Source organism: Epinephelus lanceolatus, chromosome 16, assembly GCF_041903045.1.
Source record: "Epinephelus lanceolatus isolate andai-2023 chromosome 16, ASM4190304v1, whole genome shotgun sequence".
Taxonomy (NCBI): domain Eukaryota; kingdom Metazoa; phylum Chordata; class Actinopteri; order Perciformes; family Serranidae; genus Epinephelus; species Epinephelus lanceolatus.
This window is the reverse complement of record NC_135749.1, coordinates 31,106,493-31,121,335: the sequence shown is the minus strand read 5'-3', so window position 1 is coordinate 31,121,335 and position 14,843 is coordinate 31,106,493. Positions and strand designations below refer to the sequence as shown.

General features: G+C 40.7%; 1 protein-coding gene across 9 annotated transcripts; it reads right to left on the bottom strand.

Annotated features, from left to right (window-relative positions):
* Positions 1 to 2,034: 2,034 nt before the first annotated feature.
* Positions 2,035 to 14,191, bottom strand: znf384a (zinc finger protein 384 a). 9 transcript variants are annotated; one of them, XM_033637189.2, is made up of 13 exons: positions 14,050 to 14,185; positions 12,822 to 12,875; positions 11,923 to 11,990; positions 10,745 to 11,051; positions 10,322 to 10,444; positions 8,768 to 8,931; positions 8,566 to 8,642; positions 8,214 to 8,438; positions 5,357 to 5,524; positions 4,481 to 4,559; positions 3,710 to 3,868; positions 3,130 to 3,525; positions 2,036 to 2,185 (listed from the first exon to the last, which is right to left on the bottom strand). In XM_033637189.2, exons 2-13 carry the CDS (start codon positions 12,868 to 12,870, stop codon positions 2,156 to 2,158), a joined length of 1,845 nt encoding a protein of 614 aa, XP_033493080.1. In that variant the 5' UTR covers positions 12,871 to 12,875; positions 14,050 to 14,185; the 3' UTR covers positions 2,036 to 2,155. The 9 variants fall into 9 exon arrangements, with proteins under 9 accessions (XP_078031994.1, XP_033493080.1, XP_033493081.1 ...); XM_033637190.2 differs by lacking the exon at positions 14,050 to 14,185 and adding an exon at positions 13,698 to 13,920; XM_078175868.1 differs by lacking the exon at positions 5,357 to 5,524 and having other exon boundaries at positions 2,035 to 2,185.
* Positions 14,192 to 14,843: the final 652 nt, after the last annotated feature.

The window sequence follows — 14,843 nt, the reverse complement described above, 5'->3', positions numbered from 1 at the left end:
TAAGTAGTTTTATGAGTCGTAATTTTTCCACGATTGTCTAATTTACAATTTCCATATATGATTGGCTGGTTCTGTTTTTTTCATTTTGAATAGGTGTTTGATGTTATGGTGTGCTTACACGTTTTGTTTTACATTACCTGCATACATGTAGTGTGTTTATGCCAGCTCTTTACTTTCCCCTGGGCCACTAAATACGATGCTCAGTTATTTTGCTTTGCATTAAAAAAAAAAAAAGTGTGACAAATTGGGCTTGACCTGCAATGACACAAACCATTATCACTGCATCTTTTTGCACATATTAGTTGCTTGGATGGTTGATGATGTTCAGATGTTTGAGTGTAATGTCACAGATTACTGACAATACTGTGTTGATAAATAACAAACCATAAAACCCAAACGTCTCTGCTATACTGAGACACATTTAATGCATCATTTCTTGCCTGACAACCTGGTGGTTCATTGTAATGGTGCCTACTCAAATATATATTTCTTTATCTTTTACAGTTGAATTTAACTTGTCCAAACACACACTTTAATTGTGGAAGCTTTTACACATGGTTGACAGCTGTGAACTACTGAAGGACAAACATACTCCACTGACCCACTGGCTGTTGCACTTAACAAATCACAAAGCTTTCACCTGAGTCGAAAGAAGTTAACATCTCTACATCTGTCTCACCTTGTGTGTCAATTCTAAAAGGCTTTTACAATTTAACAAAAAGTCAGACAGAACTTGAGCCTCAGATATGTTCAAATCAGTCATTCAATAATTATACATTCTTATCCATACCTAACAGTCTGGATTTTAATAAAATAAATCAGTCAGTTAACCTTTTTTTCATCATAAACTGTTTTCAAACTTTATTCTCCTTAAGGGAAGAAACAGTCTGTTCAGATGAGCAAGAGGTGTAACTGTGCATACAGTATGCAAGAGTGTAGCATAAGAGGGCAGTTAATAACTGTACTATTTATCAGGAGCATCGGTAGTAACATTAACAAGAATATTGAGAATCTGTTATTTTTCATTAAAAAGACACAATGAAATACAAGGAGGAGTATACATGAAGACAATCAGCCAGTTGTTACAGGCTGCTTGCACATTTTGATTGGGTAGAGATAGCTTGCGCACAAAAACATGGCAGTATTGTCCCAGGTCACAGAGCCTCGCTTGATGTTTTACGTTACAATCATTATAATATACTCTCACATCATTTGCTGAAGTGTTAATGAGGGGATTCTCATGGGTGAGCAATGTCAGAAATTGGTTTCCAGGTTGTGGTAGTTCACCTTATCTTGTCCAATAAGACTAAAAGCAGTCCCCATTAATGATTCCTACAAATTAAACATAAAATTAACTTGGCCAAATAAGTCATACATTGCAGAAAAAAATCTTCCTGCAGTTTAACAAACTTTTTGGGCAATTCTTTTGCAGACTTTGCTGAGCTTGGAAGTTAAAGTCCATCAGCACTAAAGGTGACCTGGGACACAGCCAATGATTTGGTACTTGTTAATTTGAGTTCCTTTAGTTTCCATATATGCTTTACACAGGACATACTTCCCTTTTACAGATGAAAAAGTCTTTTCTATCTATTTTATGTACAGCATACTGCAATACAATAATGCCTCAGATTGATAATAATGTGGATAACATTTGCAATACAGGTATAATGAAAGTAGTAATAATATGTATGAAAAGTTCTTTAAACAAAGATTGATAACAGTACCTGTCAGCCATTTTTATCACACAATCATTATTTTCCCAACAACTGACTACAACGAGTTGGGCTGCCTTTACTCATTGGAGGATAGTAAACTGTCTTTCTTTTAATAGTAACAAAAAAAAGGGGACAAACACACTCTGTTAGGACTTTTCTCTCTGTTCCCTTCACATTCATGCATCACTTTGCTTTCTCTTTGAGTTTGTTCACACGTTCCTCTGTTGGTAGAAAAATACATACATATGATATATTAAAAAAAAGTACAATAATGACAAACATCGACGTGAAGTACAAGCTTCATCAAGTGCTTTCTTTAGGACCCCTCCCACCCCACCAACCCCCTTTTCTCTCTCGTGCTTCCATCTCGATCTGCTGCAGATTCCTCTTATTTAGTGCACTCTTGATCCGGTCTGTCTCCTTTGTTCAATACTTTGGGCTCAGATGAAGAAATGGTTCGCAGCTCCTCGCTGTGTGAGGGGACATGAGAGTAAAAAAAGGACATCATGACTTGTGATCACTTTGAGATTCAGCCCCAGGTTTTGGCCTGATCCAATAATACACCGCTTTATTTTCTTTTTGCTCTTCTTTTGTAGTCTTTTCTCAGCCTCCAGTTTCGGCCGTTCTGATCCGACCTCAGTTGTCCAGAAGTGTCATTTAAAAGCCATTTAAAATTATTTACTTAATCCTTCACTGCAGTCTTTCATCACTGATTCATTGTCTTATTTCTCTCCCTTGTTTTGGCTTGAAATTAATAATGGAGATTGTTCAGATTAATGTGATCTGTATGTGTTCAAAATTTACACCATTCTCTGCGAATCATAAATGTGCAGAGAGTAATGTAATTTTTTATTTTACAGATATTTTACATCTTCATCCTCCGATGGTGAGAGGGAACACCAGTGAGCCTCCATTTATCAAGATTCTCAGAGAAGGACTGCTGGTTTTGGATCAGTGTTAATGGTCTACTGACTCTTGAATAGTTGATTAAAGATGAAATTAGACTAAATCTGCTTTTTAGAAATTCAGGTCTGGGAATAAAGAATAAACTAATTATATCAGGGTTCTAGACCAGCATTTCTACTGAGAGATACTTGGCACAAGTGGGCTGAGGAATCGAGAAGCACACTGTAAAATATCTGTGTTCTAATAAGTAATTTATTGTGGTACTCAGTGCTAGCCTCTTTAAAATGAAGAAAAAACTGGCAATGGGTGAAATAAATTTTACTTGTATCTTTGAACATTTCATTGGTAAAACTGTCCACCCTATGAGCCATTTTTTTCTTGCTAAAGAAGACTATAAAACTGAATACAGTTAATTACTTATTCATATGGACCTTTATACACTGCAGACACAATTAGTAATTGCTCAAACAGAGTGGGAAGACGCAGCCTATGAGTTCATGTGCTCCACCTGTATGGCTGATGTGGAGACGGTGAGGCAGAGGTCTTTGTGCGCCACTGGCAGGTCCGCCACAGTGACTGGTTTGTACTGGATCTCGCTGGCCGACACTGTCTTGTACTGGTGCAGGTCAAACGGGCATGGGACCACAGCTTCTGTGGGCTGCTGGGTTGGTTGGTAGCTGCCTGGTGGTCCAGGGTTAGGATTTTGGGTGTTGTTGGGGTTGTTCTGGCTTTGGAGCTGGCCTGCTCTGCCCCCACCTCCTCCACCAGCTCCTCTCCCCCGGCCACGGCCTCGGCCCCTGCCTCCGCCTGGCGTAAGGCCCTGGGCTTGCTGAGCAGCTACTGTCGCTGCCACCGTTAGCGGGTCGGGGTTGTGCTTCCTCATGTGTTTCATTAGATACGTCTCCTACAGTTAGGGGAAAGACGGAAGTTAAAGTCGTGATGGCAGAACTGCTACAAACAGAACTACATTTTCCAAACCTGTAATTCCTGTCAACTCTCTTCCAACTGTATCCTCTTTGTCATAGTAAGACCAATGTCTGTGTACTGTGTGAATACTATGTCATGTGTTCGAGAGTCTGACAGCTTACCGAGGTATAGGATCGGTTACAGAGGCCACAGGAGAACAGCTTGGCATGCTTGACGGTGTGTGTGGACAGGTGCACCTCCAGGCTGGCAGCATCTGTATAACCACGGTTACAGTTGTGGCACTTGTACGGCTTATCTTTGTTATGCTGCCGACGGTGAGACTGTGGGGAGACGAAGAGAGACACAGATGAGAGTTGGAATAAACAAATCAATGAGTGCGAATATGATCATATTCTAGATACAGTGTTTACATGAGCACAGAGAAATCAGGATATTCATATTCTCCGTATACATGAAACATACTAGTAACCTGATAACTGCTGTCTATTTGCGCAGGTGCCTGTGATGTCTATTAAAACATACCAGCAATGAAACAAGAGAGCAACAGGAAACAAATAAATGCCACACTGTACATTTATGTGGCACAAAAATGTCCCAAAGAGCCATTTGACTTAATATTCTTTTGTCTTGAAAAGATGATCACGTACACTGCTGTTACTCAGCTTCACAATTTATTAGTTACACTAACATTTGTCCCTCTGGACCTTAGTCTAGAGAATTTCACACCATTTTTAAACAACATCAATCTTCAATAGATCATATTCTTTCGCAAAGTTGTATACTTCAATAGAATATTTAACTTGATCTTAAATACACTGAAAAGGCAAAATGATTTAATTCCAAATGGGTCTGTTTTTTTCTTTGCTTTCATGTGATTTAAATACAAAGGTTGCATTTATGTTTGGGCCAACAAAAGAGAGAATATCATTTACCTGTAGGTTGGACAACTGAGTGAAAGCTTTTTCACAACCAGGATGGTTACACTTATACGGTCGGTCACCAGTGTGAATCCTGAAAAATCACAGTTAGACACACCATGAGTGAATTACAATATAAATTATACTATACTGCTGCATTTCCACAAATAAAACAAAAGAGTAATGTGCATTACTGCGGGTATTTAGCATGTTTTCTATAACCAAAGTAACATATTGTACATGCAGCAATGTTGGGCCAACTCTAACACAGTGTGCTCATTCCTCCTTAAACATCTATCACTTACCATCATTAACAAATAAAAGTGAACATGTTAAAGGTATTTTAATGGCTCAACCCCTTACTTTCTCATATTTCATTTTACTCTATGTCTACTTTTACTTTTGGTATGTGATTTTATTAACATTTATGTCTAATGATTTGAATGATGAAAAGTTTTGTGATTATTTGTACCCCTTTAAAGGCTTTAGATACACTTAACCATGCCTTTAGTCCATTGAATGATTTGGCAGGAAGCTGTGTAACACGGCTTTGGGCTGGTGAATATCATAATCAATAAACAATCTACAGTATTAAGCCACCCAAGGCAGGAAAATACCACAAGCCTCTAACTGTTTTTGATGTGAAGTACAATCAATGTTAAGGCCACTCTGTGTAAGAACTGAAAATGTCTTTATTTATAAAAAACTAATATTGTAATAAACCTTCCTCACAACACAACATGCCTCCCAAATTTTAAAGATGTTACAAACACAGAAAAGAAGATACAAACAATCACAGTGCCATAACTCTCCACAGACCTGCTCCCATACATGCACACATAAGAACACAACCGGCCATTCAAACCCACCCAGCCCCGCCCGGACCAGTACCGTGTGTGCTGCTGTAGGTGACTGAGCTGCCTGAATGTTTTCTGGCAGTAGGAGCAGGCGTAGGGCTTGGCCCCGGTGTGGATGCGGATGTGCTGGGACAGGTAGCTGGAGTTGGCAAACGACTTGGAGCAGTGGGGGCACTTGTGGGGCTTGGCCTCCGTGTGGTTTCTAACACGGGGAAACCGGGATTGGAGGGGTGAGGAGGTGGAGAGAGAGAAACAGAGAGAGAAACAGCGAGAGATTTTTAAGCTACAGCATGACCAAACTTCACGATGAACTGAAGACCAAATCATGCGTTAAAGTTAACAGGATCTGCAATCAACTGCTGTTGATCATAGATCATTAAGTTTGACAGTGTGCTCTTTGTGCTGCGTCTGAGTTGTGAAAACACAGAACAAAAACATACAGCAAGCACAGTCACGCTTTTCTCTTTCTCGCTCTCTCTCTCTCTCGCAGTCTCTCTCTCCATTGGTGTGCCCTGCTTTAAGTGGAGTGTGAGTGTGTCTATGAATGTCTGGCTCTACTGCAGCCAAATTGAAATGTAAATTCAAGACGAGGGGTAGGCCAGTGGAGCGCATCTTCCTGTTTAACATTAATGGCCTGAAACCCACAAAGAAAACCCAGTGCATGGCAATAAGGGAAATGAAAACATGAAGAAGGTGAACGACAAGGTCAAATGTAAAATTAAAACATTGATCAGAGTCATGACGGCATGAATGGGAGACAGGTGCTTTCATCACTTACATTGTCACACATAGTTATATGTAATACGAGTTACAATCATTCTAATTGTTGGATTAGCTTTTTTTTTAATCTGTTTTGGAAACATGTTCACAAGATTGTGTAAAACATGTAGGCTGACTCAGTGCAGTAGAGATTTGCAAAGGCAATATGGAACATGTATTGTTTTAAGAAGGCAAATTATCATACACAGTTAGTATGCAAAGTGTCTTCATTCTTGCGTTATTAAAATAACAAGCTGATTTTCCAGCTGACATTTTCACTAACTGATAATCAACTTTGTCATCTGTAAATGTAATCAATGTTGTTATCTATTCATTGTGGTCTTGGCCAAAATTCTATTTTCACTGCTTTTTTAATGGGGGTGTTTTAACATTTCAAGTAATGACAACGACAGTGAAAGGTTTACAGAAGGTGCCTCAAACAAAAGAGGGGATGTTTGAAGGAGTTGTGTGAGAGCAGAGGTGGATCCAGAGAAAATACAAGAAATGAAGCTGCATTTCCACTGCATGGTAGGATATGTCTCGACTCAACTCAACTCACTCTTTTTGGTTTTCCACCAGCAGAAGCTGTGGTTATAACCTCGTACCTAATACTTTTTTTGGTACCATCTAAATCGAAGTTACAAGCAAGCTGAGGCGATACTAGAAGGTAGAGTTAAAACACTGCAGACAACTGATTGGTCGGAAAGAATCCTCACTTGAGCAACATGGGACATCCTGCACAAACCGGCCATTTTTAAATAGCTTAACTACTGTCAATAGCACCCGCAATTCTTCATTTGACCCAGATTTTTGAAAAATGGCAGCTGTAAAATTCATGTAGTGCTGACTTTTCTGTTTGATTGCCGATAAAAGGATTCAGCGAATGTCGCATTGAAGATGATGCTATGACTAGGGTTGGATACCATTTACATTTGAACCAGTTCCAGTGACTGTTAATTCTGTTCTTGTACCCAATGGTACGTTTTTCTGGTACTTCACTTTCTCTATTTTATAACAAAAATTTGATTTTTGAACAAGCTTCAAGGGAGACATAGTAGACGGAAACGCAATTCTGCTCCTCTTCTCTTTGCTTTTCTCACACAGAGCTATTGTTTTGTCTTTGTTCCTGTCTGCCCCTGTCCGTCTGTCTACCGGCAGAGTTGGCCTCCCAGCTTCAGTGTGCTTCCGCCTCCTGTCTGAGGTTGAACCTTGTGGCTCCGTGGAGCTCCGCTGCCAGCCTTGGGGCTCTGTGTCTGGCTTTCAGGCTTCAAGGTGCTTTGCAACACTTCCACTACTCATCTAAATCCGGCTTTCTCACCGAAATGTGCTCTTAGGTCCCAAAATTTAGCAAAAATGGATTTAACAAGAATCAGCACTCTGTAGTACCAATGTAATTCAGTAAGTACCCTTAAAAGTACAGAGTTTGGTACCCAACCGTAGCCACGGTAGTTTCACGCACGCGTTGCTATGACGATCATATGAGAATCCAGCCTACACTTAAGGGGAGGATTATCCGCAGTGGGAAGCGAAATAGAGAAAAGCAACTGGGACCAAAAGCGAGTTGGTCATGTCACGCCATACCGTGCAGTGGAAACGAGGCATAAGATAGGGCAACATGCATGTAGTACCAAGCCAAGCTTGTGATAGTGTCACCAGCAGGATGAGAAACTTAACTCCAACCATCTGTTAAATGAAGGTATCTTTTGGTGGCAACTGGTATGGCAAATTGACGACCTCTACCAAACACTGTAGCATGCACCTTGCAAGTGATTGAAGCAACTGTTATATTTAATGATGAAGATGGATCCCTGACCTGATAATTAATCAGTTACCATAAAAAAACAATCTCCATATAAATAATAAGCTTAGAACCATGATCTAAGTTTGGCACAAGTGTTGCACCCTCAGAGATGATGCTTCAACTGTATGAAAAGAGTTTTCTCAACTATCAACACTCTCCCAAAAGACCCCGGCACATCCCCCACTCACCACCCCTTCCTCCCTTCATCAGTCACCACACACAGGCCCACACACATGTGCTTTATGTGCTTTAACAACTGAAACCACATGCACAAGCAGGCACACACACACACACACACACACAGAACCTCACAAACCACTCAGTCCAGTACCGTGTGTGCTGCTGTAAGTGACTGAGCTGCCTGAACGTTTTCTGGCAGTAGGTGCAGGTGTAGGGCTTGGCCCCGCTGTGGATGCGGATGTGCTGGGACAGGTAGCTGGAGTTGGCAAACGACTTGGAACAGTGGGGGCACTTGTGGGGCTTGGCCTCTGTGTGGGACTTTGCGTGGATCTGCATGTCTGACTTGCTGAAGAACGTCACTGCACACATCCGACACCTTGGAAAGTCAGGAATGAGACAGAGAATGAAACCTTTATGGGGATTTAATGTAGAGTTAAATGTAGGCTATAATGTCTGTTTTGGCAGGTAATAATAATTTCTCTCTTTAAACATATTTTCACTACCTGTAGGATTTGGGGCCATCTTTGTTGGTGTGATCATCCTCATCATTTGACAGGTCATATGGGTCAGCACTGTGGTGCTTTAACACAATGACAACATATTACTTATGATGAAAGACACAAGCGCTAACAATCCATGCTATGTAGAAAATCAGTAACAGCAAAAAACTAAAGACTACAGGCAAAGACTACAAGAGACACTGACCTGTCCACCAGCAGCCAGGTGAGCCAATATTAATGCATCACTTCCTGGAGGGAGGACTCCACCCACTCCAGCCACTCTGCCCATCATCTGCTTGCTCTTCCTGCCTCGCTTTGATGGTGTTGGCATTACAACTGCAGGAGGGACAGCAATGTCCTCTTTCTTGTCTGTAAACAAGAGAAAGGAAAAAAGAAAGGAAGGGAAAGAAGGGGGAATAAAAGGAGAGAAGACAGCAACTATTACATTGAAATATCTGAGGCAATCGGTCCCACACATCGCATACATGGGCTGTTATGAAGGTGGGGGGTTGCCTTGGTCAGTGGCAGAGTATGGACATAATTACACAAGTGTGTGTTTGCACACAAGTGTATAGATACAACAACGCAAAAAAGTCAGGAATAGGAAAATGGCAGGTTGAGAGTAGGAATCTTTTGATCAAATGAAATGAGATTTGTGTGTCAGCCGTTATTTCACTTTGATCTCATCTAAGAAGACGAAATGTTTAAAGAAAGCAAAATACTGAGAAAAAAGGGTTCTTATTACATCAAACTAGTATCAAATCCTTTTCTATCAGTTCTTCTATCAGCCTTTGAGTGAAGTGCTCAGTCCCACCTGCTCCACTAGAACTGTTCAAGGACCACTAATGTTTATAGCTTTGAGTTTCACTGTGTGGATTGTAATGCAAGACACTATGAGGGGTGCACAAAATGTTAATCAAAAAAATGCCCACTTACTAAATTATCAAGTTTTTGGTTGTGAAAGTGGAAACTTTGTCAAATTCATAAGCAGCTCTGTGTCACCACAGTGTGTGCAGATGATGGGTGTTTGGCTTTCCTCTATGTTTAGTGAGACAGACCTTTTTGCTCCTAAAATAATAGGGCAATACACCACTTTGTCAGCATGCACGTAGCAGTGACATTAGCCATAATAGCTAGAAAACATAATACTGCAAGACAGCTAAGCTGTTACTTTTGTGACTTGGTAAGTTTGAGATATTCCATTTTTTTGGCATAACTGGCGCTCAACTTTTTGGTGTGCAGTCAAACTGTCGCAGTTTCAGCAGTGCTGGACTGCTAGTGACCAACGTTAGATGAGAGCAAGTTGGAGTTACAAAACTAACACTAAGTTTAAATGTCCTTTTCTGAGCACGGCTAAAAATAATATAGATCTTAACGGAGCATTCAAATACTGATTTCGGAAGTCAATTACCATGAAAATTATCAAAGCTTTGAAGCATTTGGGTCGACCCTAAAGTGGATGTTAATGAATGATGAAATGGTACACATTTATCAACTCACTTGATAATTTATCACTTTTATTTTTCATTTCACACCAATTTTTACTGCTCCATTTTTCAATTCAAATGTTTTTTTAATCACCACTATTTTTATCAATTCATTTATGTAACTTCCATCCCTCATAAGATACTGCATCAAACAAATACATGTTAGAAAATGATTAGCATTATGTTTGACTTCTACCTTTCTTCAACAAACTGCAGTTTGATTTAACATGTTGAAATGGCTGAAGTGATGGTGCACTGCGCTTGTCTTTTACCTGCATTTGAAGGGTGTACTGCAGACACTATCATGGTGGTGGCAGTAGGGTGTCCAGCTACAAATGACTGCGTCGAGGCAGTGGGGACCAGTGTGCCTTGAGGGGTGGTGATCACTAACCCCGCTAAGAGGAAAAGAGAATCTGTCATCTGGCTGTTGGCCAAAACAAATATTTTACATTGATTCAGATCAATATACTTTAATAATCTATATCTTACAATTGCTGCAAGCAATCTGCTAACAATAATATAGAATACAAAGACAACAGTTTATATATGTAGCAGCTGAAGTTGAATATTTACAGTGTTCCTGACTTGCATCTTTAAGTCATACCAACAAACAAATATAAGGTGATACAGAAATGTCAAACAGAGTGGGGGATGTCATGTTTCACACAGGAAGTAACACACAGCAGCCCACTCACCTGCAGTCATGATACCTGTAGAGGGAACAGGCACAACGGTGATGTTCTGAGTGGTGTGCGACTGATGCAGGTGTCCCCCGAGCGCACTCATGCCACCACCTCCTCCTCCTGTTCCCCCGCCTCCTTCCTGTTTTGGGACCAACCGCACCCCGGAACCCGCATCCACTGAGCTGGGGATGGCGAGCACAGCCGTGGGGTAGTGGGGAGAGGAGGTGGAAGACGCAGAGGAGTGAGGGAAGGAGGGCGTGTTGGCCTTCTCTGGACCCAGCTGCTCCTTTGCCTTGTTCAGGAACATGGCGTTCTCGATCTAGATAGGGATGAGTAGAGGGGCGGGTTTGTGGTAAGAGGAAGGAATGGAGTGTGGGATGGGTAAGGGGTAAAACATTAGGAGATGTAGGATCAGAGGAAGCGAGAACAGGGACGGAAGATGAAGGATGAAAGCACGAGGATGGAGACCATGAATGTGACACGTGGTAAGTGAAGAGCGGTGAGGAAAAGAAGAAATGGTATGATGATTAACAAGAAGAGGAGTCAAGGATGGATTAAGTTTACATGGAGAAAAAAGGAGCATACAGAGGTGATACAGGCAGCAAGGACAATAGGTGAGGCAATAAGGGTTACACAGAAAATGTGTGATGAAGGGACAAAGAAAGTAAGATGAGAAAGGGGAAGGAGACAAATGAGGGGGAAAATGAGGGAAGACATTGGTAGTAAAAGAGGTTTAAATTAGCAAGCAGGACGGGGAGAGTGAAGGTTGGGAGTTAATAATGAGTTAGATCCATGTAGGAAGAAGAAAGCGGAGAAGGTGGCAATGGGAGAGAAGAGAAAAGAACGAAGGCATGGTGAGATGCAAAAAAGTAAATGAAAAAAGGAACAAAGAAGGGTTGAAGAGATGAGAGAGGAGAGGGACAGGAGTGACCATATGATCAAGAGAACCCTCCCCATGTCAAGAACTCATATTCAAATAACTTTTATGTGAGATTAAGCCAACTTCACCGACTAAGCGAGCATTGTTCGGTGGTGTTATTAACTACAAGTTCAGGGTCAAATCTGTTTGTAATGTTTTCAGTATTTCCATTAATACTCAATGTGACAATCATTTCCGGTTATCTTTTTACAGCACATACCACTATACCATGTGTATTTAAAGACAATTCCAACAATAAGGTTGTCTCTACCTGTCCTTGTACAGTGGGGACGGGAGACCAAAAGTATGATGAGTTGAAATGGGAATCGTCCATTATTTCTGTAATTAAAAAGCAACACACTTAGAAAAAAACCTGTCCTCCTCCTCTTCCTCCTTCTTACTATGCTTTTATTTAAATTTACATGTGAAACAAGACCATGCAAGGCTGCGTTTCATTCATCTTGGTTTGCTTCCTTTCCATGATCCTCTCCTCCATTGGCTGACACACTGAACAAGTTTCAGAATCAGTGTGGAGTACTAGCACTCTAGCAGCCTTTGCTGCTAAATTTGCTTTGTGGCTGGTTAACATGTGTACTATATCAGCCACTTTAATAGACGAACAACCACTAATTAGAGGAATCCCACAGCTGACTGGTTAAAGGGAAATGCTTTTAGGTTTATGCACTTTGTTGTTTTTAAAAATAATATTTGATCACAGTTACAGAGAGGAGGATGTGAAAGGAATCAGGCAAAGATGCTCAATCCCGGGAGGGATGGATATTAAAAAAAAATCTGCAGGAGGACAGAAGAGGCAAGAGTTGAGAAAACACTACTGACAATCAGTCTTTGAGGCCTTTGATAATGGTAACACAGCCCATGCACTTCCTCACTAATCTCTTACACAGTTTGCATTGCTGCGAACAAATTACACAATCTTAGAGTGGCTGCTTTATCAGTGTTAATGAGTCTAGTTTTAGGGTGCAACCAAATGCTGTGTCCAAATGTTGTAACTATTTATTGCCTGGAAAAGTAACACAAAGGTGTGTTCTTCCAAAGTATATGCTGGTACAATAAGTGTTGAAAATAACATCCTTTCTAATAGTGCACATGGTTTATTAAGGCCAACACTCACTGTTTACAAGACAACTGTCTATCTTTTCATTATCAAACCTCTGATCTTCTGTTTCCCGATCATCTCCCACTGACACATAGGCAACATGTTTTCTGTAGCACAAAGAAGGAAGTTTCATAGTTTCATTGTTCTATTTTGGCATGCATTTGCACTTTATTTCCACATACTTTGCTACTGTTACACACCAATAGTAAAAGAAGTTTCGAGGTTTGTTTTTCTGTAAGCATGTGAAGACTGTGAATGCCATGCATAGCGATATTGCTCACATACCAAGAAAAGCAAGCACGTAATTTCGTTAGAAAAGCTGAACTGGCATTTAATGTAACTAATAGCTGTTTAATCCGTCAGGGGAGGATAGGCCCATGAAACATTTGCGTCAACATAACAACGTGTTACACTGATAAAAATCAATTCTGAAACAACTATGGCAATGATATATTTCATGCATAACATTCGCAATGCATAACTCAAGGCATGTTTTACGTTTTCATGAGCCTGCTCTCCCCTCTGCAGTTGCACAAGCTATAAATAAATAATGGGGCGAGCTTTTATTGCAAATTAATTAATTTCCCACAGGCTGCAGCTATCTGGCAATTCAGGGGCCGTTATTAGTGCAATACAAAGTCAATGTTTCAGTGCTCTGAGAGCCATGTTAAACGAGGGGCACTAGCTGGCTCCAAAACTGTGGCACTGCTAGCTGCGGGCTGACGTTAGCAGTGACTGCTGACATCTTCTAAATACGCATTTGTCATAAATCGTTTAAATCAGGGAGCCTCTTGCAAAGCACGTAGCATAGATGTGTCACGCTGCACCTGACCAGCTGCCAGGAGCTTAATGAGATATCTGGGTTATAAACAAACATGGCTAACGTTAGCTGGTTAACGCAACAAGACAAGGGGAGCTAGCTAACTTGCCTCCATTAATTTTCTCCTTTTGTTCGCTGGCTTGCTCTAGCTACAAGGAGGCCTGTATATTCATATGCTTAACTAGCTTGCCGCTTGGTAAACACAAACAGGCTTGCTCCCTACGCCTCCATTCCTCACTCCCTGCTCATCTCGCTGAGAGAAAATAAAAAAAAGAGAAAAAAAGTCTCGAATAAAAAAAAAAAAAAAAAAAAAACGAAGACAGAAAAAAAACGTCGACGCCGTCGCCTCTGTAGGAGACGCAGCTTCATGCAGACTTCCGGCGGTTGGGACGACGGTGCTCTCAGACACACTGAAAATAACAGTTAATTAACAACCGACTAATAACTCCAGTGTTAATTACCGGTGAAATCGATTCCCCGTCAACCCCCCCGGAGCCTCCTCGGGTCGGGACAGTTGGGAAACTTTGTCCAAATCCGCCCCTCAAACCCCTCAGATATGCCTTTTTTTTCTTCGGGTTTTTTTTTCCTTTTTTTCCCTCCAGCTCTCCTCAGCAGAGTCAAGTCACACAGAGGTAAACACACGCGTTTCCGGTCACCGCTTTCAAAAATAAAATACGTATTAATAAAGATGATGCTTTTTAATAATAGTCAAAAATACCAATGTCAAATTTGAACATGTTTAAACAAGAATAGCGGGACTTGTAATAAAATATAACAGCTGCCAGGTCTGTTTTACCTAAGAATATATTATTAAAATAACATATTGTCTATTTAGCAGTAAGCGCTGTTCTCTAAATGTAATGTAATAGTTTCATCGAGTGTTTTCAGTTTTGTTCTATACACATATTAATCCCTGTTTTCTCTTATGCGGTTTATGTACTTTGTCTTTGAAGACAGGTGTATCGTACTTCCTGTACTAGTTTGGCTATTTCTAGCTAACTTGACACAGCCGCCAATGTCCATCCAGTGCCTTCCGGTGTATTAATTATCCAGTCAGTGTGTGGAGCTGAGTGCATCAATATGATTATCAATTTCCATGTACAGTTGGTCCTAGCTTTTGCCAAATAAGTCAGCATAATACACTTCTCAAATTAATTTCAATAGCCATAAATCACATTTAAAAAGTCACCATGGCTGCACTGTTGTCGCATCCACAATATTCAATCACTGTTATTCTTTTCCATCAGTAAAAGTA